Source organism: Chroicocephalus ridibundus, chromosome 1 (genome assembly GCF_963924245.1).
Source record: "Chroicocephalus ridibundus chromosome 1, bChrRid1.1, whole genome shotgun sequence".
NCBI lineage: Eukaryota > Metazoa > Chordata > Aves > Charadriiformes > Laridae > Chroicocephalus > Chroicocephalus ridibundus.
The window spans coordinates 33,158,208-33,185,921 of record NC_086284.1 but is presented as its reverse complement, the minus strand read 5'-3'; the positions used below and the strand labels follow the sequence as shown (position 1 = coordinate 33,185,921).

Sequence of the window (27,714 nt, the reverse complement as noted above, 5' to 3'; positions counted from 1 at the left end):
TTATACACTGAGTCAAGATTTATTGCATACTCCCTTCAGAATGAATCTTACATTGGTGAAGAAACTACTACAACACGATGACCTGTGTCAACTGCTAGAACATGTCCAAAACCACGGACACAAAACTCTAATCACCATTCATCATGATACAGAAGAGATACACCACGTCTTGGAAAGAGTGAAGAAGGGTGGAGAACACCATTGGTGGGAAACTCTTCTTAGATGGTCACCAACAGCAACGGGAGTGTTTAATCTTATGCTTCACCCAGTTGCGATTTTACTAACTCTGACTTTAATATGTTTATTGCTTATAATTATATTGTATATAAAGGTTTGTTACATGATAAGACAAATAACCCAAACTCCAACCACCCAAAACATACAAACTAATACAGAGCAAATAGCAATACTTCCCTATCTACTTGCTGTGGATCTGTAAGCACATAAATTATCAATACACTATTTATGGCACAGAGGCAAGAGGTGATCGTACCACCATTCTGTGAGAATAAGATGAATTGACTATAGTCACGGGGTGGAGTGTGATTGTGTGCTACCTCCCCACCCCCAACCTGACATTTCCCATAACCTTGCGCTAGCCATAACCACTGGTGGTGGTCATGATGGAAAATATCAAAATGGTATGAAAATATGACTATGAGTCAATCATCTTATCCCATAAATAGTGGACAGCCCAAGGGCCCTTTGAGCTCTCCCACAGGGCAACAGGCTGCACGCCAGGATCTCCCTTGAGCAGGGACACATCTCAAGGTTACTCCTTGAGGTTGAGAGAATCCTTATTGTGTCAGATAATCTGTAAGTGATTAATAGCATGCTAAACTTTGAAATCTTAGCTAAGTGATATAAAGAGCTGATTGCACGTATATAATCCTTTAGACATAAACTGTTGGTCAAGTCTGGGACTAGGAGTGGATCCAGCCGCACCTCGACTCCTCTCTGAGAAGAGTTTAGAAACCAAGGGGGTCCTTTCTGAACCCCACGACTCAACGGGAGGGTCTCCCTGACAGACTCTCTGACCCTGGCTTCTATGCAGTAAATAACCAAGTGTACCTTGCCATCCAGTCTTGTTCAACCACTGACCCATTTACCATGGCACTGTGTTAACTCGCTGGTTTGTACCAATAAAGTAAATTGTTGCTTCTCTCTTATGAGTGAAGTGCATGACTCCACCCGGGACAACATTACAACTTATATTAAGGTATAGCCAAATACAGAGATTTACTTCCAATTAGATTTGCTAATTACCCCTTTCTTCAAAGTCACTTGCACAGGCTTTGAGGATATATTATTTTTGCACACTTTTCTAAGCACTGGATACGCTTGGTTAATTATACACAGCAAACGGCAAATTCATTCACAATCATGCAAATGCAGTAAAAGATATCCATGCCATTTGCTTCCCTATAATCCCAGGGAGTTAATGATTTAAGTGACATCATTCAGTGGCTCAGGTCAGACTATTCTCCAACCCCACGAAGTAAACTGAAAATATTAATAGATGGTGCTAGAACTGAGATTTTCTAGGCTAAAAAGGTAAGTCCATAACACCGACTGGCATTTTTTGCACATCGCAGTGTTTCCTCTCTCCGCCTGAAATCTTCAGCTGGTTCCACCATCCAGGTTTGCTAAATGCAAATGAGTACTTTGCTTGACATTTTTACAACAGTTCATTCTTGAGCACAGAAATCATTTGTTTTTACTGTGCCTTTCACATCTTCTGGTACAAGAGGTCAGGTAACACTTGCTTTTACCCGTACAATTAGGACATCCTGTTACAACTGCAAAAAAACCCTACAGAGACCCGTAACTTACAGCCTCACTTCAGTTTTTAAAGGCTCCACATTTACTGGCTTTAGCAATGAATTCCTTCAGCAGGGGACCATCCATTTGCCAAAATGCTGTAGTTTGTGTCACTTCCGTCAAATGATTGACACAAAACTTAAAGCAGAATTCCTCTAAGTCCTAAACAGAAACAAACAAACAAAAAATCTTATTATTTTTGCATCCATTGTAGAAAGTTACACTCAGGCAAAAATGCCTGTATATACTTTAATTTTGCAGAGAATTAGACAAACACATTAACCCAGTGTCTCTCAATATTTTTCCCCACAGTCATTATGTAAATGCAACGGAAAATAGTAATTCTACCCATATGGTTACAAAGGGAAAAGTAACTATAATTGGGTTCTCACTATATAGCTGCAGTCACAAAAATCAGCTGTTCTGAGCAATATATATTGTGAGAGTTTTCCCACTTGAAGATTTTCATCTGCATCCGCTGACTATTAAAATCCAATACAGGTAGGAGGCCTTGGTGTAATCATATATAACCAAGACTGTGGATTAAGAAAATTCAACTCTTCCATTTCATAATACAAGCTCAAATCTATATGTAAGGTTGCTTGACTTCCTGCTTAGTTAAGGGCTTAACTAAAGCCTCAAAATTACATGTCACCAGACTCAATGCAAGCATATACCAACTGGATAGCTTCAAGGCACACTTTAGGCAGAAGGCCTTTTTGTGCATTAAAACCAGACTCGTGTTACAAAGTATTTCACAGATATCCCAAAACTGATTCAAAAGAAGTACAGTGACACAATACAGCATAACAAATCTTGCAGAAAGCAGGGTTCTGGATATTTGAGTCTACTTGGAAGTGCCTTCTATTTATGGATTAGAAAAGCCTCACAGACAACCATCATTGCACCCGCATGATGTCAGACAGAAAGGATGTCTAAAAAAAACAAGAGACAGTCATTGTCAATATAAGGATGACCACAGAACGCTTCCCACTCAGATTGTTTCCAACTCCTCTTCTGAGGAGGAAATCTACTCTTCGTGGTGCAGATCTAAGATGCTATAAGGAGGGTGCTGCAGCCCTTACAAAACAGCAACTCCCCACCCTGTTCTAATTTCTTCATTATGTTATAAATGTGTAGAACTAGTACTTTATACATGAGAACACACCCTTCCTTAGCTGCGCAGCAGACTGGGCACTGCAGTAAGGCATAACAAATGTGCAGAGCTCTTTAAGCCACAGGAGGTATGAAAGACTAACTAATACTCATGTTTTCACTTAAGGTCAATACTGAAAGCTACGGCAACTGTGTGCCATTGAGTGTTCTTGACACAACAATAATATAAAAATATATCCTGGCCTAAAACCAGGCATTCTGAAGCTGCAGATCTTGACTTGTGTGGCATCTGTGCAACGAAAAAAGACAAGCTTATTAGAACTGAACACTGAGGGTTTGTTTGTTTTTTTTTAAATAACAGAATGAACTAGCATTTTAAACAAAATTACATCATACACATTACAATATTTTGCACTGCTTTATTAAAAAATTCATTTTCCAAGTCAATGCAACAGAAGCATACAATAAACATAAATACTGTAGTATTAGTAAGTAACTTTGGAAAATTTAAAGTTCTGTATTAAAAAAGGCTGAATTTCATTTGCAGATGGATGCACCCCAGCAAACTGTACTTAATATAGACTTAAGTGAATAAAGGCACAACGTACATCCAAATATTATTTTAAAAGCTACTATAAGAAGCCAGACCTGACCTAATTCCAGCCACTTCAATTCACTCAGTCACCAAAAGAAAGTACAGGAGAGTTTCAGGTCATGGAGGTATTTTAAATTAGTGAAGCAGCTTCTTTTAACCGTTGTCTTCCAGATGTACAGTCCCTTGAAGAAACTACATCACCCAAGCAATTTCAAGCCCCCATCTAGCATTACTGCACGTAAAAATCACTTTCTACTCAAACTCAACCCCTCAGTGTCACCCACTCTTTCCCTGATGTAGCACTTAGGCCTACTGTTTGAACTTTACTTCTAACTTCATTTAGCTAGTGAGGTACAGCCAAGGCGTAGTAACTGGGTTTCTTCTAACCTTTACAAGTAGAATAAATCACACACTGAAGACCCATCCTGCTAACAATCTTTCAAAGCTAAAATATGGAAATCTTCCTATCTTCCATGAACTTCCACCAAAGAAATTGTTATTCACAGTAGAGCTGAAGCCACAATTCAGACTCTAACACAGCCCTTTGGGTAAGGTATATCAAACAAGCAACACGTGACAAGGTTCTGAAATAAATTAGGGCATCTGCATGCCAATTGCTGAATATTAAGTACAAGAAAAAGCAATGAGTTGATTTACTGAGTACCGAAACTGCTTTATAAGCATAAGTAGCAAGTTAAAAACTAACCAGTTGCAAACACGATGCATAGATACTATGCTGAACACAGAGAGCCGAAGCAAGCCCAGGAATACCTCCCAATTAGTTCACAAAGCAGCATGTTAGTGATCTAGTAGTGAAATCAGACATTACGCAGTAGGGAAGTTTTGCTAGCCTTCCCCCCTTTTCACACAGTGTTTCTCTGTGTTCAAATTTTATTAGGCCCATACAGTAGTTCTTATCCTGATATTTCATTAGCATACCATGGAGACCGAAAGACTGACTGTAGCTAAACAAAATAAACAAACAAAAAAGCCAACCAAAAAACCCACCCTGCCAACCAAAAAAAACCCAAATGCACTCAGTCCCCAAACCTACCACCATATGACATCACACACACACCACGCAACCTTGCAAATAAGTAACTTAAAGCTTACAAGTCTGATTTTCATAATGTTATGTCTTTTGTTTTGTATTTAAACCTTTCCCTTGTTTCAGAGTTAGTGGTTTTATCTCCAGAAATTTTTTGTTATAGTTTCCCTCTCCCCTACAAAATAGTAATTCATGAAACTTGGCACAGTGTCATTACCTTTTACCATGAAATTAAGAAATGCAAGCATTTACAGATACCGAGCCTCAGCCTGGGACTTAAGTCATGTTTTGATATCTGTGTACTAGTTCACCTTCCCAGTGCTGGTTTATGAAAAGAAAAAAAATAAAATAATACATCTCTCATCACAAATACAGTTTTATAACTCCAGCATTCTCAAATTCTGAAAATGTCAAATAGTATTATCTGGTAGTAAGTGAGAGAGAGTTTATATGAAAATACAACTGGCTGCTTTTCTCCATAGTTTAAGTCAGAAAGCAGCCACCTATTTAAGAGACTGAAGTTTAGAAGTTTACCTCTGCATCATATCTGACAGCAGCAGAGAGCAATGAAAATGCGTTTTCCACAGTAATTCCTCTCTTGATGATGTGTTGACACAGTTTTTTCAGTCTATTTTCACAGTACGAAGTAGCCAAATCCAAAAGCCCTGCAATTAAAGTGCCATCGTGTTAGTCCGTTGTAACTATCTCTGCTCTTTCAACAACAGTTTATGCTCCTGGGGTACAGTTGCATCTGTAGTCTCTATGCAATGCTCTATATGTCTACAACATGCTTTTTGCAAGTAGGTCACTATTCAGAAAAAATTATTTTACCATTACACAGGAAGAAAGGCCTTTTATTACCTCAAGCCTTAATCTCTGTAAATACGCAAGCTGTTTGACTGATTTGCATACCTAACTGCTTGCAGTAGAACTGTCACAAAACAGGCACCACAACATGCGCAAAAAGCTACTGTTATAAAAATCTATGCTTGAATTACAACTTGCTCTTTGCTCCGCTGTCCAAGTTTCCTGTTAGATCTATTGAGATTCTTTCATATTATCCTAAACAATAATTGACTCAATTTAGTAAAATATGCAAGTATTTTAACCCAGAGAAATAGTTTCTCTCCCAACCTTGAAAACCTGCTCATAGTTTATTTTTAAATATGCAACACTTTTGCTGTAGTTCGTTTGCTACAACAGTATTTTAAAGACAGATTAATTAACCACCAGTAAAATGCATTGTAGGCTAGACTTAGAAGCCTACGTTAATACATTTATTCTGCATCCTCTGTCTCAGTTCTTCTGGATGCTGCTTTCTAACAGAATTGGACGATAAGCAGTACCTATTGCGTCTTCAGGTGGAAGGTCAACGCTGTCTGTATACAAGTACTCAAGAAAGGCACGATACACAGGATAAGAAAACTGGTCTATTTCTATCACTTCCTTCATATCCTCATTCCAGTATGACTGGAACATGGTTCTGAAGTGTTCACACCTAAGAGACAAAGACACTATCTCGAACACCATCATATGTACACATGAATGTTATATTACAGTCCCCCTGAAATGCGTATTTGGTACACACTGCGATGTTCACAAATATTTTACCACACCCCAGCACAGCCAGTGGTCCACACTTTGGTTCCTAATAGTGTGGGCATTTTTACAGTTCTGCATCAAGATAAAACTCTTATTTTGATCTATGCTACAGAAACGTATGCGTATACACTGCAATCAGACAAATTTAACAGAATTTATTATCCTGGAAACAACAAACAGGCTTAGTGAAAACTGAATATGGACCATTTTAAGACAGAGTTTTGATTCAACTCCCTTTACAATCACTTCATTTAAAGTGATTGTTGGTACATACATGCTACAGGTTTAGGGGTCCCTCCCTATCCCTTACTTTGCCCCCCTCCCTTGCACACAATACTAAAAGGTTATTCTGTATAAACAAGAGCCGTGAGACGTGACAACTACCTGATTTTCAGAACAGCTTTGTGGACATGAATGTATTTTCCATCCACACGAAACTTTAGGTCCGAGGTTTCTAGGCTGTCAAACTCTTTCTTCAGAGACTCCGCTACTGTTAAAAAGTCTTCATGCTCTACAGAAACAATTTTAAAACAAACATGTTAAGTATCTCAAACAGAACGCACACATCACTAACTAAAGCTAGCAGCTCAACTAAGAGCATGTCAAATAAAATAGGTCAGTATCAGGGCTCCATTGGCTTAAGCAGTAAAATGGAAAGAAGGAATTAATCCAATACCATTTCCTGTTGGCAAGGACTGCTCCACAACAACTACAGGCAGCAGAGGTCAGCAGTTCCCATTCCAGCTCATTACACAGAGGTAGCACAGCAGCAAGAAAAGCACCTGGAGAACTTCCTCTCTCATTCTCCTCCTGGGTACCACCCATGAAATTGCCAGGCTCCTGGCAGCTAGTGCTGGATCGGCTCAGTTCTGCAACCTGCAAACTGGTGGTAATGGGAGTCTACAGCATCACCTGCAACTCAATTGAGACACGGTGTACAGTACTTCAGCTGCACTGACACAGTGTGATCTGAGCCTAAATAGTAAGAAAACATGTCACCAATTGGTCACTTGTTTGTGCTGGCAGATTGGATGTAGCCTGCAGGTTGTCTGTTAAGGTCTCTGCCAGGGCTCACTAACATGAACTACCACTGACAACATTAAACTCCTTTGTCAGTTATGACAATAGAAAATCCAAAAGCAGTGCTGTTGAAGAAAGACAGTAGATACTGTGTTCTTGGTACAACCAAGGACACAGGACTTGAGCAATTTGGAAGTGGACTAAAGCTCTTTGGCAGTTCTTTCTATTAAGGCCTATAGCACTGGTCCCACAGAGGTCCCATTCTGTGTCTCTAGAAATCATACAAGAGCTGCAGCGCCAGCTGGCTAAGGCTTGTGGTAAAGTAAGAACTCTGAAGTTTTAGAAAGCCTAATTTAACCCACTATTTGAAGCTTCTGTTGTTGCATCTTAAAGGTGTGTTTCAAAACACATGGCTTATAAGCTGCAAAGTATGAAAAAGTAAGTGGATTTACACTATAATGGGATGTGATCTGTGTCCCACAGAACTACCTATTGTTCATCCACATATGTAGGGAAATAATGGAAGACTGGCGAGGAGGACTGCAAACATGCTCAGGTGATTTGCAGCTGTGGTGTAGAAAAACACACACATCATACTAATTGTTGTTTAGCCTTGTGTGTTGAACAAGTAGAACACCTGTGTTTAGACAACATAGGCCTTTGATAGACTTAGAGGCACCCTATTGAACATGCCTGAGATTCCCACCCTGCTGTAGGAAAGATCAAAGCACAGTGGTAAACTAGGTCTGCATGAATCCCTGGTAACCAGGTGAAAACAGCAGGTTCGGGGATCCTCTAGCATGGATCATGCTCTGTGCTGCCTGCATCCCCACCTGTGTGCCTCTGCCTGGGTGCTGCTTCAGGTATCCCCAGTTGGTGAGATAATGAAAAAAACTTTACTCTTTGCATTTCATCCATGGTTTTATGGCTGTTCCTGCGCCCTGCCTGCACCAGCTCACACAATATACAATCCACAAATTATTCTCCGCCATTAGGGTTAGCTAAACCATGCTCCAATCCCCCTCCATTTGCTCATGTGATTCTTTTTTTAGGCCATCAGCTTAGCTTAAGCTATGCAGTAGATCAACTTTCACTCCAAATACCTTCAGTTCATTCCTCAAAAAAGGCTGCAGATTTGTGCTTTGCCACAGCCAATCCTGAGTCACCAATTCATTTTTTGGCAGAGCCATCATAACTGGAAGTAGAACAATAACCTTTACACAGAATTAACTCTCACTAAGGAAAAAAACAAAACCTGCAGCACCATAAAAAAAAAAGTTGGGTTTTTTTTAAACCTATATCAATAAAAAAAGGTGAGGAAAGAAAAAAATGCTTATGGAAAATGGAGAAAAATTCCCCCAAAAGTAGGATTATCAGAATAAGAGAGGAAGAACCCCCAAAGGCTAAGAGGAATTAAAATACAGGAACCAGAAACAAAATTTAAATACCTTGTTATACTCAGTCTGGGAATACTTCATAAAAATCAGGAACTTGTAAAGTAGTGAAAATGGGGAGATGTCATTTAAACAGCCTTCACCATCAGCAAAAGGCAACTGACCTGGACAATCATCAGACCTCTACAGAGGGTAAGACTAACACATATCGCAGAGGATTAGAGAATGGAGAAAGTGAGAAGTGGGATAAAACAAGACTTGGATTTACCCAGAAGCAGATAACTCCAAGCTAATCTTCTCTCTCTTTAGCAAAACTATTCAGATTTCCTCTCTAGACGAGATGCTATTATCTGGACCTTTGTAATGTGATAACATGCTAAGTGAGAAGTTAAGATGGAAAAGCTGGGTTAGGACAAGCCACATGAAAAGATAAAGCTTGAGTCTGGAGAAAGGTTACTTAGGATGTGATCCCTCCACAAAATGAATTTTGTACAGGGACTAACAAAATTAGGATCTGTTGTCCTAAACGATCCTAAATGATCTCGAGAACTGAAGTGGCAGATCTAAGATGAAAACACTTTTGTGTTTTCAAGGAAGTGAAAGCTAAGTCCAAGCTAAGCACTTTATAGCATATTTGGGGTCAAATAAGAATTAGCAGCATGTCAATCAAACATAATCAAGAAGAAATGCTTGGGCTTATAGAGACTGCATCCCAAAGTGTAATCCAAGGCAGTATAAGAGGAGAGTTCCTACAGAGAAAACAATTATATTAGAGTCTTGTCATTCTGGGACTATTATTTACAAGTCTGCCTGTCTTTGGGGGAAGTCAAACTAAATCCAGTTGAGAGAAATGGACGAGGAGAAGGCTGATGTACTCAACAGCTTTTCTGCATCAGTCTTCACTGGCAACCTCTCTCCCCACACCTCTCAAGTCGATGGACCGCAAGACAGGCGCTGGGGAAGCAAAGTCCCTCCCACTCTAAGAGAAGATCAGGCTCATGACCACCTGAGGAATCTGAACACACAGAAATCTATGGGACCTGATGAGATGCATCCCAGAGTCCTAAGGGAATTGGCTGACGTAGCTGCCAAGTCGCTCTTCATGACATTTGAAAAGTCATGGCAGTCAGGTGAAATCCCTGGTGACTGGAAAAAGGGAAACATTGCACCATTTTAAAAAGGGTAGGAAGGAGGATGCTGGGAAAGACCGACCTGTCAGCCTCACCTCCATGCCTGGGAAGTTCATGGAACAGATCCTCCTAGAAGCTATGCTAAGGACATGGTAGATGCCCTGTCCCTGGAAACGTTCAAGGTCAGGTTGGACGGGGCTCTAAGCAACCAGATCTAGTTGATATCGTCCCTGCTCATTGCAGAGGGTTGGACTAGATGACCCTTAAAGGTACCTTCCAACCCAAACTATTCTATGATTCTGTGAAATGATCTCACAGAATGAAAACTGGGAATTCTGTTACTTTACTTTCCTAACATGAAACATAGGAGAGAGATTCGCTCCTTCATATTCATGTTGAAAGGGTAAATACAAAGGAGGGAAAGCTAGAGACAACACTTATAATTCAAAGTTGTTAGATACCAAAGTAACAAGCAACAGGAGCAGTCTTCCAAGTAGGAATAGTTTCAAGAGAAAAAAGTTATGTTTAATGATCCAGGAGTCCTTCCCAGTCTTGAGCTGGAGCTCAAACAATACAAATGTAGGAAATACACAATAGTCAGAGTACAATGGTAAAACAGGGTTCTCTCCAGATGTGTACTGGCAAACAATCAATCTTGTTAACCCTATTCTGGATCCTTAACCGCTGAAGTAGAGTGCTTTCTTGAGAAGAAAAAACCTAGCTAAAAGAGAGAGTTTTAATGGCTTGAGGTTTCTCCTCAAAGCAGAAACCACCTTGCTACAAAAGTGGTATCCTGTACTAAGCACTACAAACGCACACAGAGACTACAGCACTGGCTGTCATCTCGCAGCTTGTTCTCACCTACTGATAGAAGACGCCACATAACCGCAGGGGTAGCAAAGCAAGCAAACACATCGTCAGTACAGGAAAAGTGAGTGAGGTGGGGAAAGATCACTGACTGCCCACGGCATTGGCCCCACATGTACACCTGGCCGCTCTGGGTCTTGGCAGCTGACGTGTGAGCAGAGTGGCAGGCTGCAATCTCCACAACCCTGAAACAGAATAAACCTTGTAAGATACTTACAGGTACGGAATCTTCTTAAAGTACAGGACTTTCCAAATGCCTCACCAAAATAACAGCCAAACAAACTATGCCTCTATACTCCTGTATGTTTTTCTTTGTCTTGCATGAATGTGATACTGTTTGAATGGATCAACAGTTAAAAACTGCAATAACATTTTCAGGTTGCTTGTAGATTTTGTCATAAGAAGATATTGCTTTAATTATGTCATTCTCATCAGTTGACATTCCTGCTTTTCTTCCACTACCATGGGAAAAGGACGAAGCAAAACAAAGTTTTTGTTTCCCCCTTTTAAACCAATGCACAGCAGACAACTATTCTCAAGAAGAAATGCTTATGGAGGTTATGAAACTTCCAGTCAGGGAACAGGCAGGAAAGTTATACTACCAAGATTTTTGCAGAGCATTTTTCAGAACTTCTTTCAAACAGATGTTGCAAAATTTCTCTCATTTTGAGATTAAGATCCTATGTATTTTTCAATAAATTCTTTATTAAGAAACTCTTCTGCCTCACCTTTAATCTGTTTTTTGATGTAGGCAGACATCTGATGTACTGCCTGTATTTCTGACTTCTTATTTTGCTAATAGTTTCCTGTCCTCAACCCTGAGATTCATTGCGGAACATGGACAGTGCTTCATTTGAGGAGAGGTGAATACACGCAATTAACTCCACATTCTTGAAGAGCCATGGTTAGTTCCAGTGCTAGTTCAAAATAAACACTACGTTTTCCTGTTTTTTCTCCACACTAAAAATGCATCAGAGGATTTGATGCTTTTGTGCCAGAAACAGACCAATGGGGACAAATAAATGTCTTTCCGAGCAGTCTAAGAATATGCATATCAAAATGTTTATTTTTTTACAGAACAATATCCACGAAGAGTTAGCCTTTTAGGCAAAAAGCTTTTTTAGCATGAAGTCCGCATTTTTAAGTGCAAAAATTATTTCAAGATGAAACACAGAAAAAATATACAATCACTTTCAGTATTTGTATCAACAGTTTTTGGCAGATAAAAGACTAATGGGTCCTTTTACACCATTATCAACTTCTGAACCTCTATGCAACATCGAGATCCTTCAGCACCTCTATATGAAGCATCATAAAGTAATTATTTTAGGGACAACTTATTGTGCATCATAGCTATCCACCTAAACTGCTTCCTTCCCCAAACTTTCTTTCCTTAGCAGAATAAATTCTTATTTTTAGAATAACTATACACCAGCATTACATATAAATGACAAAAGAGGTATATAAATGAAAAGACCAGGAGAAGCAGCAGTAATATGCTTAATGGGAAATGACAGCTCACGCACTTACAGCTCTGTTTCCAAGGGAGCCAAGTCAAGCAAGATGAGTAAGTTCAAGTGACTTATCTCTCCCTTAGATTCCAAGCAGAAGTTCTACAATATTTTCTCCCTCCTTTAGTCGTTGAACAAATGACAGTTTTATTATAATTCCATGCTTGAGTTCACATACAGTTCTAAATGCAACAGTTCCCCTTAGTTCACTCAAGAAATAAATCACTAAGAAAACAAAGCTGATCTATTTGCAAGCATACACATTTATCTTCCAGTGCTTTTTTGAAGAATATTTTATTTTGCTTGGGTGATGTCAGTTCCTTCACAGACAAGCCAGCCTCACCTATTGTGATGGTTCCTTTCTTCTTTCACCCCACCCATTTTTTAAACTCCTGAATAATCGCAGTACCGTGCAACTTTTCATTTAATGTTAAGTGTGAGAAACAGGAATGACTTTCCAGAAAGACAGTTCAGAAATGGAGAACAAAAACTGACCACGAGTGTTTCCTAGTTAAGAGGAGATTACAAGTTAAGAGATTTACAGGTTAAGGGATTTATAGACTAAGAGGTTTCCAAACTGAGGTACATTAATCTACAGGTATACACATGGGCCCAGAGAAAAGGACTGATGTCTAAGTCTGTAGGTGAACAGCAGAAGAGCCATCCCAAATATCAGAACGACAAGGGTGCTGAAAGAGGGCGGACAAGGGTTACGGTTATTCTTTTATGAGTCTAGGAAGCTAAGAAACTACAAACTACTAACTGGTAACTGATAAAAGCAGCATTGTGTGCCCCTAACTCCAGCAACATTGCAAATCGAGTTCTGTTTTCATGGTTGGCTATTCTCAGCCTTTCTGAAAATTGTTTTTTCCTCACATGTCACTTCTTACAAAGGTGCAAAGGTGGCACTTCCTTTTTTTTTTTTTTTTTAATTAAATGTAGGCCTCAATACAGCTTAAAGGCTTGGCTTACTGCTTTCATAGCTTCAAATTTGTAATCAAAGGAACCATATTTGGAATAGCCTAACAGTCATTCATTATCTTTCAGTATCAGGTAAATATAAACTATGTTTACTTTCAATAATCATTACAGATAGCAAAAAGCACTCAGTAAAGAGTAAGTTACCATCTTTTCCTATGCTTTTAACATAAGCGATAGAAAAACAATCCACCAAGCCTACACATACATGCTTCTAGTGCTAAAGACTGCATAACACATGCTCAGACTTATCCATCCAAAAACAGCTTCAGCAAGATTACCTTTCTTTTTCCATCATGATCTGCACCGGGCTTAGCTGGTTACTTTTATTGCCAGTTCCCAGCTGCCCATAAGTGTTAGCTCCCCAGGCATAGAGCAAACCCTCATCTGTTAGTGCTAGTGTGTGCGCATAGCCACAGGCAATCTGTAAGTAAATGTATAAGCATTACTACTAAACAAAACAGAGAGGAGAAACAAAATTATCACACACATTACCTTAGTTCAGGCATTATTCATTTAGCGCTAGGTGTTATTTCTCAGTACTTAAAGCTAACATAAAAAACATTAACTGTAAGTACTGGAAAAGTCCCAACTTCATTAATTTAGTGTTCATTGGTTACTCCTAAATAATTTACTGCACTCTTGCAAAGTCTCCCTAGCCTTTACTTGCTTTCAGTTGCAGGCTCTTCACACAAAGAACAGTGAAATTCATCATCACATCTTGCCATTCTGAAATACTTCCAGAATTTGCTATTTTGAATACTATACAAACTATGAGAGCTGCAGTTCAATGGCCAAAAAGCATTCAACCCAAGTTATCACATGAAACTCCAAAGAACTTTACTAAAAACCCAGGAAACACCAATTTTTAGTTTTATCGTTTAGCTGGAAAAAAAAACCCCAAAACATAAATCAAAAAATCCAACCTCCAAACAACCAAACCCACACCCATGACTCTTATTTTCCCTCTCCCCTCACTTCTGAAGGGTGAATTAGAATATTAACGTAGAATCTAATTTGAACACCTTGCTCCCCTTCATTTCTTGTCTTTGCCAAGCTTATTTCATTCATTCAGCTTTGTAACAAAGATACAATTCGAATCTATAGAATAGTTTACTTATACTAGCTAACTTTAAATCACTGAGAACATTCACAAAAGCAAGTGTTTTACAGCTCACTTGCACTTTTTAGAAGCCTAATATAATTTATAGGAGCTAAAAAAATTCAGTATTTGAATTCTGAAATCTAGAAGGTGGTTTAAGATTCCAAAGATGCAGTTTTAGCAGATGCTAGAAACATGAATGCATTTTTGTTTCCACGTTAGACATACCTGGAGTACACACACACCATGTAATGCTGCCACTCTGCATGGCGTTAGTTGATTGCCGTTGTTTCCAAGACCTAGCTGACCATTACCATTGTAACCCCAGCCATAAACCTGATTGCAAAAGGAAAACAAAAGTCAGTCACTTCTCTGTAGAACTACAGAACGTTTAAGGCTTAGTACCAAGCACAAATCAAAAAAGTACATCATCTTAAAAAACTGTACACTATTTCAAGAGCAATATAGAAAAGGCTGAAAGATTTTAAAAATACTGCAATGACTGACTGTATTGAACTTTTCAATCCTTTATTTACCTTTTCAAGAAGCATTCTAAAATAGATTTGTCTTTGAAGTACTAGAAATTTTGCAATAAACTTCCAATACATCAAAATCTCTCCCACAGTGTCAACATTTTTGTTGACTTTTACACCTTCCTTTCTCCTTATTACTTTTTCTTTTTTTTTTTAAGAAAACAAGAAATCAGCTGATGAGCTACTAGATTAGTTTAAAGTGAAGTCCCCAGTTTAGCTCCAAGTTCCTTTAGTTGTGTTATGACGGACGCATCAAGACCAAAGCATATACAATGAAAGCTCAACAGCTTTCACAGTCCGTCCAGTCACAAAGAAATGCTGTGCTGGTGAAATGTAGTTTGGTGGTGAAGTTTGGTGAAATGTAGTAAACTTGAGGTGACAGTTCACACCTAGAAGCAAGGCAACACTATAAGCTTACACGAAACGGAACAGTAGCACAATACCAGGGGAATGTTCAAAAGCTTGGTTTGGTTTTGTTGCTGGCAATTAAGCAATGTGTTTAAGAACCAGGATCAGTCAGCGTATTCTGGCAGATGGATTAACTATTTAATTAATTAGATTTTTTTGAAAGCGTACATGAGACATGTTATCCATCTGTTAAAATAAAGCAGACAGACATCCTTAATACAACTGTTCCGATTCTTGCAGTTGCAAAACTCAGTAAGAATTATGTTCCAATAAAGCCTTTGCAATAATGATTGTTTAGCGTAAAGACAGCATCTTCAGTTAATTGCAGTTTTCCTTAAATTGGTCTCACAGAAGTTATCCATATAACTCTATCAATACAACTCTATAACTTGAGTACTCCATGTCAGCATTTCTCCATGTTCAGACATTAACTTTCTAAATTCGGGTAACAATACTTACCTCACCATTGTTTACTACAGCCATGGAGGAGGTCTGACCACAAGCAATGCCAACTACCATTTTACACTGTAAACAGTTTGAAACTCTACGAGGAGTTGGCTGGTTTGCTGTAGATCCAGATCCAACTTGACCACAGTTATTATAGCCCCAAGCATACAGCTGTCCATAAAACCAAACAAACAAAAAAATGAAGTTTAAGCCTTAATAATAGTAATGATAGTAATAAATTCTAATCTTGTTGTAGTCAACATCAGATTGAGTAAACTATCTTATTTAATGAGATAAAACGCTTAAAATTATTTTCAACAGCTGAAAGTTATAAACAGCAATAGGACTGATCTAGCAAATATGAATATAGCACATTTTTTCAGCTTCTTGCTACAGAACCAGAGCAACTGACTACAAGAGGAAACAAAAGGAAAAGGAAAAAATTTCCATATTAAATATAAGTCAGACTAAGACAAAGAGCATAGTGAGTGGACTGTCTTTATACTTTCATGATGTTGGAAAAAGGAATGCAAGCCAGAATGTCATTCATTTCCCAGACAAGCTGAACTCCCCAATTTACAGCTATTTATTTTTCTTCATAGAACTCTAAACCAGGTTATTGCTGGACACCCATCATACCTCTTTTATATTTTTCAAGAGCTATGAAAGGAGATGGTTTTGTCAGATAGCATTTCACAATAACAAAACTTTCTTACACAACGGCATTACCAAAAAAGCACCATCTCTGACAGTTCAAAGTTTGACAGCGGCAAACTACTAATAATAAAAACAAAAATACTGGTTCCTTTCATCTAAAAGTCCAGAAGACAGGGAAGCAGTTTGCTATTAAAAAAAATATTTATAGCTTTGTATTTTCAGTTCCTTCAATTTTTATTGTGTGTATGTACACAAGTTTGGCATAAAACTGCTTCTGATAGTTCATTCCCTGGCGCTTCACCCAGTTAAAAAGTTTGTCCTCTTGGAAATACCCAGCCACAGACATGCTAGCCAGTAAAACCACACTGATAGATACCCTAATCTGAAGTCTGCACATCCTTTGGTGCCAGAAGGCACCTCTTTACTGTGACACCAAACCAAAAGTCAGTCACTCGAAAGAAACACCGCCCTTGCCACCAAAAAAATACAAGCCAACTATGCCGAGTACTTCCACAAATACTTCCAACTTCAATGCCTCTCTGAAACTCCAGATATATCAAGTCACAAGGGTTTTTGCAGCTAAAACTTTCCATAAATAAAACTCCACTTAACACATTTTGCTACTTTCAGTATAACCAATTCTGGTACAGATAAAACCTCAGAGCACAAGTAGACTAAGCTACTGCAAGTTATGCTAGGAATAGATTTATAGTACGTTAACTAGCCACAATGGCAGTCAATCCACAAATACCAACTCCGTGCTAAATACAAAGAAACTTCCCCACTTCCATTGAGATTTCAAGCACGTTACATTTATTACAAGAGACAGTGTGGCCATCACTGCACTACCACACAGTGGCTGGCACCACTAGTTTAATACACGAACACCCTTGCCTTCACACACACAAACCAAATTTTATAGTTTAACCAAGACAAACATGACAACATGAAGATCTTTCCTAAGCATAGGCTCTCCTTTCAGATATAACACAGACCACTTAAATTAACCCAATGTCTCTTTCCTACCCTCAAAATACTGATTTACTACTTTGTATTGCTGTTGCACTATGATGCCATAATAAACCCTAACACAGATGTGGTCAGATTACCAGGATGGAAAGAACTATAGTTTCCATTTTCATTGTTTGGAAGGTTTTAAAATTAGAACCCTCTTCTGTTAAAGTAGAGCTGAAACCAGGCTTTCCTCCATGCAGCAACATGCAACTCGAATCAGATACACTGGTGAAATCTGACTAACTGGAAACTAATTGTACATGTTTCCCGTGACACACTGCCTTAAGCCACATAAACAAAAAGCATAAAGCAGACCTGGATATTACCAAGTGCTCTTTCATTAGCTACACACAAAGGTATTCAGAGGTGCACATAGCCAAATTCTTTCACAGTACCAGTGTGGAAACCAAGAAGACTCCAAGTAACAGACTAAATGATAACCAGTGAATACAAACAACTCAATATAGCCCTTTAATAACAGAATTGCAAGCAAGTAACGATGTTACAGGTGAAAGAATGGCTTACAAGGTGCAAAATGTAAGTGGCACAGCTTTCTGGTCTCATCCCTCATCACAAAAAATGAAAGATGTAAAAGTTTACCAAGCTTTTATTCTCCTCTTTTTGTGGTTAGGCTGGGTTTTTTTTTTGTTGGGAGTTTGTGGGTGGGTTTTTTGTTTTTTTTTTGAGTTGTTTTCAAGTCTGCTCTGAAGAAAAAGACACCCTAGTTTGAGGCAGCAGGAGAAAAGGTCATGTTGTAATTATATTGCAGAGAAAGAGAGAACTTCAGCCTGCAAGGTCACCTGCACTATTCACTTCAAGGAGATTAAGAGATTTGAACAGGTTTCAACTTACATCCCCATCAAACGACAGCGCCATGGAATGATGAGAGCCACAGGCTACTTCCACCACTTTCTTTACTAACAGATTTGTGCAAACTTGAAGCGGAGTAATGCCCTGATTGGTTGTGCCATTCCCAAGTTGGCTGTAACCATTATGTCCCCAAGCATACACTTCACCATCTGCAAAAATACTTAAGTTTATGATAAAAACCACCAAAAATTCCAAGGAAGTTAAGATAAACAGAATTCTAAGAAATTAGAAAATGACAACATGAAAGTGAATGGACATTAACAAACAGTGAAACTATTACAAGAATCCAGCTAAAATCACGACATCTGTACACTAAAAAATTATATATTTTGTATACAACTATTTTAGATACATATATCACAGTATAACCTCTAGATTTATTGTAGAAATACGTGAAAGTGCACAGGTAAGACTGAGTATGTCATAATGATAGAGTAAACCGATACAGTTGCAACATAATGGAAATGTAAGAGAAACATACTTTACCTATTACAGAATACATTTACTTCCACTTAAGACCAATGAGAACCCCTTAGTGTACATTACCCAATTAACAAGTTAATACAATTACACCTTAATCCATTCTTGTTACATGCAAGCGGAACTTAAAATCTGTAACTTATGTTTCTATACTAATTGTTAATTTTCTACCTTCAGTGCAAAGTACAACATGGGGTCCACTTCCATAACTGAGACTGGAAATCTTCTTTCCACATAAGGCTTCCAATTTCTTTGGTACTATTGTGCTCTGATTATCTCCAGTTCCCAAACAATTACTGCAATTCAGTCCAAAAACAAATACCTGAAAAACAGAGGAATACTCATTTCAAGTGATTTATACTCAGGTATGCATAAATGTGGTAATGTCCAGATCTTCATAAAGCCAGTTTTGCCACGGACTCTTGAAGGCCTGAGACTTCCCTCATGGAAGTTAATAAGCTCAAGAGTCAGCATGAGAACACTTTAAAAGTTAGCTGATGAGTCTGAATGCACACCTGGAAGCTAGGCTTCTCATTTGATGGAACTGTACTATAAAACACATTAAATTGTGAAAGCAGAAGATACCACCACCTTTTAAAAGCAGTTTATAAAGAGCAAGCCATAACCTCATCTTCATACCTGGAGTACTTGCACTTAATTTCAAGCTACCACAACTTCTTTTCAATTCTGACTGTCTTCAAAAGTGCATGTAATCCATCCTGGCCTTTGTCATTTGTAAGTTTTCTAAATACTCCATCTATATTGTCCCCAATAGACTAAAAAAAAAATTACAAGTTACATCCAACATGTTTTGAAATATACAAATTTCACACAATGCTTTTGAGAAGCTATTAATTTACAAGTATTCAATGGCCTCTGAAAAAAGCTAATTGTGGAGTATATGTTATACTTTATTACAGCCTTACCTCATCATTGTGCGTTATGTATATAGCTTCATTGGCTGATGTACCAAATACACATGCTTTACGAATAGATGCTATTTCTTGAGGTGACAGCAAGGTAAATATCGGCCACTTTCCTACATCCACCATGATGCTGCTGTGTGTCATGACGTTTCTACAAGTAAGATGACATTGCTGTAATAAGAACAAAAGCTTATTAAAAGGTTTATTTTGCACTTTCATTAACAGGCAGCAAGATAATCTCCTTTAAATGAAAGACACATGTTGTGTCTCTGAAAGTGTAACATTCTATTTTATATGAAATATGTAACTATATTTTCATGCATTAAGGTGAACAAATAGCAAGTCACTGGTAGGACGTTGGAAGAACACATCTTTTCTTAACAAGATATTTAAGTAAACTGCATTCAGTACAACCGAATATCTGCTGTTCTATAAGCAAATTTGTTAAAAGCTTGTGATCTAGTAAATATCCACTGGTGGCAGAGTGGATTTCTGAGGGCATTTTCAGAGGGAATTTCAGTTGAAATTCTCACTTATAAAATTTTCACTTGTGAATTTTTTTTGTAGTCTTATAACTTGTATATGCCATGTAAACAAGCTGTTGATGCATATATGAATCCTGCAAATAAAAGTAAAGCTGGACCTCAAATGATTTGGGTCATTTGAGCATATGACCCAAATCTGCCACGTCTTATGCAATCAAAAGCTGTTCTTATGGTCAAAAACTATTTGTGAGAGCACAAAAGCGTGAGATAAATTATTGAGTTTGTACAATTAAGCAGTGAAACACATCAGAGAAAAGCGATTAAGTACAATTGCCATGATCTGTTACTTATAAACAAGATGGACCACGTCAAAAACTGGAAACATGGCTGGGTATAGATATTATCTGTCAATGAACACAGATGTATACCATCCATCCTTCCACAGTGCTCCATCTTCCCAGTTTCCTCAGGGCAATCGCATCAGCTCAAGAACAAAGCTAACAGTCAACACAGAGCTTATTTAGGTCTTCAGTCTTTCAGCACATAAAAATGGTAACACCACTCATACCCTGAAGGGATTCTGCCACTGACAATCTATGAACCATGCTACAGGGTTATCAGCAAGTTTTGTGAAATCTGAAAAGCACTAGGGTAGAGAATTACTCAGAATGTCAGTGACATGATACAAATCACAACAAACCATCAAAAAAAAAAAAAAAAAAAAAGGGGGTGGCTAAGGAACCATTCAATGGGTAAGAAATACAGTTTCTATCCAGATGCCATCCTCTCATTAACCTTTAGTTCCTTCCTTTTCGCTTGTTTGCTTCGGTCCTATTCCATCCCCCTATTCTTTGCTTTGCTGCTTTCAAGTCAGACTTCTTCTTTATGGTGCCTGGGTATCAGTTAGAGAAAACAGTGAGAACACAAGAGAGCATCTTTCCTTTGCTTCCAATGGTTGTCAGTATAGTTTTAAAAACTAAGTAAGACATGGCTTCAGAAAGCTATTCAAGAGCAGTAGTCAATCCTAAAACACAGGTTGTTCAGTGCAAATCTTTTTGGGAGGAGGGGGTTTATTATTATTATTTTTTAAAAAGTTTCAGAAACACTGATGTCACAGTGGAAGTACATGTACAAAAAAACCCAATACAAGCAAAACCCACACGTGTCTCCTTATCAAATTTTGTAACCTTGCTCCAACAAACCCAGCTCTGCGCTATACGCACACCTCTCGCCAAGACACTGACTTCATTCTGCATCTCACATTTGAAGCAGGTCTTGAAAACACCAGAAGTCTCCAGATGGCACATTCATAATAGAAGTATTTGTAGAACAGCTTTTGAAAGTCTACCTGATGCCAAGACCACAGCAAATTCTACACAGCTAAACAGATTTGAATGCATTTAAGCCTTCTTAATTTCTAGTCCAGTTCCAAACTCAGGCTAGTTAGCTGCTAAGGTTTGTTACCTCACTTTGGCAAATCTTTTAACATACGACACTATCAATCAAAGGAGACAGCAATGACTTGTTCTTTTGAGCGGACCAACTGATTGTCCCTTCTGACTTTACCTACTTAATTTGCCCCATATAATATACAATTGGCAAGGCATAAACATATCATAAACCGGACATTAAGAAAAATATTTTCTTCACTGAAGTTCTTTTCAACACATCGTCAGTTTAAGACATGAAGACAAAATGTTATTTCAATAGACAATGTCCTAGTACATATACATTAACAAGTTTTATAGCACACTGAGAACCTATTCTACTATAAAGGTAACCAGTTTAAAATGTGCTACTCCCTTTCTGATCTTTGGGCCAATACCAGTAGATAAAAGAAAAGCTTTCAAGCACACAAGACTTTCCAGATTGAAGACAATGAACTTCATCCACAGATAAAGAACCTTACAATTTTTGCCAGGTGTAGCACTGTTTTATCTAAAATGATGCTGTGTATTTCCAATTTCAACTGTTACTACAATCCTACAAAGTTGTTTCAAGAGTTTTCCCTAAAAGGTTTTCAATGCAATTCATCTGCCACTGGCAGGATAGCTTCTTTAATAAATCCTGAAGTCTCTCCAGGTTTAGCAACCAATAAAGGTTAACAAAAATCCTTAAAACCAAAACCAAACAGAACACACCTCTTTTATATAATAGGTACTGTTTCTCCCCAAACATGCAACCTTTTCCCCTCCTCTACAAATATTAACTACTGTCCTTAGATGGTGCCATTTGCTAAAGTACCTATCATCATTCATCTGCAACATTTTTACCATAGCAACAGCAGCTATTTTTGTTTATGCTTATATCTAAATGAGTGAAACAACATACAAACCTGAAAGTGCTGGAGTTTATACATGGACTACTGTGTCTTAGCTTTAACTGTGCATGGAAAGCTTTTTTAACTACTTATTCTCCATTTTTGACATAAAATAAATGTCTCAGCATAAGCAACACCTTCTTCCTCCCTAAAGATGGATTCCTTAACAACCTTAGCCAATTTTCCTAATAAAAGTTCTAGTCGCCACAGGAAGAGGAAAAAAAGGTCTACAGTGGGAAAAAAGTATTGGGGTAACATATATTTATATACAGTACTGTAAATGGAGATGTCAGTAAAGTAGCTCAGTGTTAATTTTAGCATCCGCTAAGACACACTGCACACTTTCCAAAAGAGTAGACACTCTGCAAAATTGTTACTGACCTCTCACACCAACCACACTCAAACTTCATCCTTATACAACATTTTTCGGAACACGGGGGGAAGGTGTGTGCAGTTTCTTCCGGGCAAATCCTTACTACGAAAGGTTGACCTAGGAGACTTCAGTCATGTCATTGCAGGCAGGGTCACAGAGAAACACAGTGTCCTTCACTCACCCTTCCTGTACCGCATCAGTAAGAGAGATAAGATGATTGTTTACTTCTCCTAATAATCATGAGGGGCCTGGACCTTGCTACATTACATACTGTGCAACGACTGCACCATAACTGAAAGTTTGTAAGTGCAATGTTGTAGCAAATGTACCAGATGGAGTCCAAAGTAATTAAGTTATTATTCTGTATGCAAACAGCTGTCTAAATACATTAGCTCTCAAGCTATTGTTTAGATTCTGTATGCAACATGGCAACAGCAGTTCTAAGGAGTATCTGACACTTACATATCAACATCTAGATTTTAAGTTAACTGTAACTAAAAGCCTTATAAGTATAAAAGTCATAAGCTTAAACTTGGTGTTCTCGTAGATAGTTGCTTTTAGAAATACTGTATGTCACTGATTTTAACTGTCTTTTCATGTCTGCTGCATTATTCAGTGATAACTATACACCATATAGCTTTATTTCCACTGCATAACTAACCAGCAGAGGGAGCTTGTATCAACAATACCTCTTCTAACTGCTTTGACGTCTTTGAAATTATTCAACAATATCAGTATACAAACAGGAGCAGAAACAAAGATGATTGTTTGAATTTCAGTGAGGCTAAAAATAAGCAAGAAAGGATGACTTGTACAGTAGGAAACTGAACTGGCCGCATATTGTGATAAAAAGAAATTGAACTCAGAGCATTCACCAACATTAGGGGGAAAAAAAAAATCTAGATCTGCTCACAATTTAAAAAAGCCACATGCTTTCAGAGACAGAAGCCCTTCACAAACTCTGTGCTAAACTGCTGCCTATGCATTCAACTTCTCACTAGTTTGCTTTCTAAATAAACAGTGCTCAGGCTGATTCTCAGTGATAGGTGTAGGCATACATAAGGCAAACATAAATCCTTGCCTTAAAAAAAAAAAAAAAGAAAAAAAAGACAGTGTTTACAAAATGTTTTGTTAAATGATTTTAGATAAAGTTTTACAGAGTTTATTGTTCAGCTAAACAAAGCCATGCTGGAGAGAACAACAGCCTAACAATACATCCTACAGGGAAAACAGTACCAATTGTCATTGCAACAGAAAACTAAACTTAACTCCTCAAAGATTATTCCCTTATTTGTAAAGACTATTTGAACGTAATTGCATGCTTGTTTGTTTCCCTCTTTCCTCAGGCTCCAATGTTGCAGTTTATTCTAGCTGGGCAGACTTACTACAGCACAGAAAGAAACTGCAGGCTCAGGCCTTCATTTCTCCTAATTGTCTATGGGAATTAAAACCAGCAGTGAGAACACAAAAGCTGGGATATCTGACTTTAGAGCAAAAAGAAGTGACTGGCAAATTTGATCCTTTTTCAATTTTAAGTACACCCCGACCAAGAAAGAGTCAAATCCTAGACATAACACTAATCTTCCCCATGTTTTCTCCAGTTTATGTTTGGTTTTTTAATCTCATATTTCAGTATTGAGAAAGAACAGGGAAACAATTCATACTATTGACATTAATCAGATGCAACAGCCAAGTGGTATTATTGCAGCTTTCTCCTTGCTACCAAAAAGATATTGCACTCCCTGAAATCACGTGCCTTAACTTACTTTCCTTAAACCTTACATAAGGCAAGAGTTCTATGACAAAATCTGTGTGTTCAGACCTCTGCATGATTTATTTTTGGATGCCTTTTATGAGTAATACAGGGGAAAACAACCCTGCTGATCTAAGGACTGACAACTAGACCCCCTATTTGCTTTGAGTAACCAGCTGAAAGAGATCGAAGCAAGCAAAAACCACCACGCACGTGAATACTATTGAACACAAGACTGTTTTAGACATAGGAAAAAAACTCTTAGTAGGATGACAGTCATCCACCCACCATAACAAAACTGTAACTACAATCACAGTATGCCTTCTTTTTCTTTCTTTTTTTTTTAAGCTAAGCCGTTACTGACCTTACTGAAGCCAAGCACTCAGGATGATACATTTTCTATAACAATGCCTGTATTTCAATCTGATGCATACAGAAATAAGAATTCAAAGGAAAACATTCATATTAAGCCTCTAAGGAATTACTGCATCTTCCAAACACTGTTTTTCCTAAAAAACAAATATGCTCCAAACACATTTCCATTTACGATGTTTAGCATCTTGTTCACATAGCCCCACCCCTAGGCTAAACGATTAAAGTCCATTTTATTTTTCATCAGTAGACAACAACATACTTTCTGAAAGAGGTCACTTAAACTGTCTTAAATCAGAACTCTGTAAGTTCCTTTAAAAAAGTAAACACTCCTTTAACATTTAATTTAGAAGAACTGTATTAAAAACTGAAGAAACACTAATTCTTTATATAAAGCCCAGTGAGGGAAAAAAACATTGTCGAGAGCCCTCGCTTTTTCACTAAGCGAGATCTCAGCCTTCAGGAAGCAGACAACAAAGGGAAGGATGAACCGAAACACCACGAATCAGGAAAAAAACCTGTATGAAAATACTGTAAGCTACGCCAAGCAGGAAGAGACTTCCAGAGAGCTGGGGGGGGAGGGGGGAATCCACAGGCAGACCAAGGGAAAGCTTCGCTAAGTCACTCGGGTCAGGACCCTCAACCAAGCCCCGGTTACGTGAGAAGGGCCCTCTCCTCCTCCGGGCGGCCACCACCAGCCTGAGACCCTCGCCGGGGGTCCCCGCGGTGGCCTCCGTCCAGCCTCTCTCCACCGCCGACAGCTCCCGCTCCCACCCGCGCCCGGCGCCCCTCACCCGGCCCCTGTCGCATCCCCCGGCCGGCTCCCTGCGGCCCCTCCGCCCGGCGGGCTGGGCGCTCCCGCTGCCTCCGTGGTGCCCTCGCCACAGCCGCGGCCGTTAGGGCCGTTGGGACCGTTACGGCGGTTCAGCGCACGCCGAGGTGCCGAAGGGGTGCGCAGGGCGCGCCGGCACCGCCCACGTGACAGCGGCGGACCGCGAGGGGGCGGGGCGGGGCGGGGCGGGGCGGGGCGGTGGGCAGAGACGCGTGTCACGTGATCTCAAGCCTCGGCGGGGGGGCGCGCCTCTCCCGCTTGACCGTTCGCGCGCACCGTCACGTGGCCGCCGGTAGGCGGCTCCCCCCCCCCCCCCCCCCCCTATTTTCTTGCCGCCTATTGGACGCTGTCATCGTGGTCGCGTGACACGCACGCGCGAGCTGCCTCTCCTCAGGCGCGGAGGTGCTGCCGCGGCGGCCGCGGGTCGCGCCTTTAGGGGCGAGTGGGCAGCGGCCGGGCCTGCTCCGAGGGCCTACGGACCCCTCCGCCGCTGTGGCCCCTCTTCCGGCCAGCGTCCCCGCAGGCATCGCCCTGAGGGTTGCTGTCTCGTCGCGGGCTCGTATGAGGCCTCGGGGCTGGGCACTGTGGCCGGCCGGGCCCAACGAGCAGCGCCGCGGGCTGCTGTTGCTCGGTGGGGTGGCGGCAGGGGCAGGCCAGCGGCAATGGCGGATGGCACCTTTCTGCCCTCAGCACCCTCGCTGGCGTGAAGCCAAGGGGAAAACGAGGTGGGGTTGCAGCCAGCCCAGGCTTCCTGCCCTGGCCGCAGCCAGGCAGAATTTCACAGGGCCGTCGCAGGGTCCGTGCTGGTTATGCTTAAGGCCAGTGCTTCTGATCTTTGAATCCTAGAGATAGTGTTAACAGTCTTCTGACGCAGTTACATAAAGACTTCTCTCCATTCGGAGAATCATAGAACAGTTTAGGTTGGAAGAGATCTTAAAGGTCACCTAGTTCCAACCCCCTGCCATGGGCAGGGACACCTCCCACTATACCAGGCTGCTCAAAGCCCCATCCAGCCTGGCCTTGAACACTTCCAGGGATGGAACATTCACAACTTCCCAGAGCTACCTCTTCCAGTGCCTCGCCACCCTCATAATGAAGAATTTCTTCCTGATGCCTAATCTAAATCAGCCCTCTTCCAGTTTGAAGCATTACCCCTTGTCCTATCACTACATGCCCTTGTAAAAAGTCTCTGTCCACTTTTCTTGGACCCTTCCAGGTACTGGAAGGCTGCTATAAGGTGTCCCCGGGAGCCTTCTCTTCTCCAGGCTGAACAACCCCAACACTCTCAGCCTGTCCTCATGGGTTTTTAGCTAGTATGTAAGTACCAGTTAGAACTTAGCATTAACATAATCTTGTCTCTTTACAGTACTGTGTCTGTACCTGCAGATCAAGTAGGAGATAGAGCTGTCAGGGAGGATCCAGGAAATGGAGGACTGGAGACCAGCCCTCCCAGGAGAGCTCTTTTGTTACACAAAGTTGTTACCAGGAAATGGCTTCCGCTTTTCTTAAAATTTACTTATTTTCCTGACTGTGCACAGGGTCAGAAGGCAGCTGGGGTTTGCAGTGAGTGTGGAGCTGATTGATCTGAAACATAAAGGAGTAGCTTAGAGCCAACTGGAAGTATCGATCTATCTTTGGAGGTGGTCAATTTAGAAGAAAGCTGTTTAAAGAAGAAATTATAAGTTAAAAAAAAAAGGGGAAGAGAAAAGAAAAATCAATTTCAGTACCCAGGAATCAAGTGTGGATGGGTTGCTCTGAGAAAGAATCAGTGATGCTGAAGAAATTCTGCCCTGGAATATGAGGCGAGGAAAGCACAGCAGTAGGTCCAGGGTAAAAAGAAGTTTTCCCTGCCAAGTTCCTGCTTACTGCACTGTTGAGTGACTTCAGCTGTCATCAGGAAGGCACTACTGAATAGGTTCTGCAAATTCTGGAGCAACAAAAGGAGAATGCATAAATAAGAAGATATGTGGAAAAGTGTCATCAGAGCCTCCATGGGAAGCCCTGAAAAAGCCGGAAAGGGAACGTACACAACACTTATTTTCAGCTCATGTTTGTGGCTA

At 39.8% G+C, this 27,714-nt stretch overlaps 1 protein-coding gene across 3 annotated transcripts; it reads right to left on the bottom strand.

The window, feature by feature from the left end:
* Positions 1-25,813, bottom strand: RCBTB1 (RCC1 and BTB domain containing protein 1). Of its 3 annotated transcripts, XM_063334072.1 has the most exons (13): positions 25,617-25,813; positions 20,800-20,896; positions 19,520-19,690; positions 18,765-18,915; positions 18,096-18,262; positions 15,585-15,743; positions 14,413-14,520; positions 13,364-13,506; positions 10,588-10,778; positions 6,567-6,693; positions 5,927-6,078; positions 5,115-5,245; positions 1-1,983 (listed from the first exon to the last, which is right to left on the bottom strand). In XM_063334072.1, the coding sequence occupies exons 3-13, from the start codon at positions 19,661-19,663 to the stop codon at positions 1,843-1,845; spliced, it is 1,614 nt and encodes a 537-aa protein (XP_063190142.1). In that variant the 5' UTR covers positions 19,664-19,690; positions 20,800-20,896; positions 25,617-25,813; the 3' UTR covers positions 1-1,842. The 3 variants fall into 3 exon arrangements, with proteins under 3 accessions (XP_063190142.1, XP_063190131.1, XP_063190147.1); XM_063334061.1 differs by lacking the exon at positions 20,800-20,896; XM_063334077.1 differs by lacking the exon at positions 20,800-20,896 and having other exon boundaries at positions 19,520-19,670.
* Positions 25,814-27,714: the final 1,901 nt, after the last annotated feature.

Coding starts and splice junctions, on each gene's coding strand:
- RCBTB1 (XM_063334072.1), bottom strand. CDS start 19,663: ATGACACACAGCAGCATCATGGTGGATGTAGGAAAGTGGCCGATATTT. Junction 6,694..10,587: donor GTGGCGTCTTCTATCAGTAG/GTGAGAACAAGC, acceptor TTGTTTCTGTAG/AGCATGAAGACTTTTTAACA. Junction 6,079..6,566: donor AAAGCTGTTCTGAAAATCAG/GTAGTTGTCACG, acceptor TTTGTCTCTTAG/GTGTGAACACTTCAGAACCA.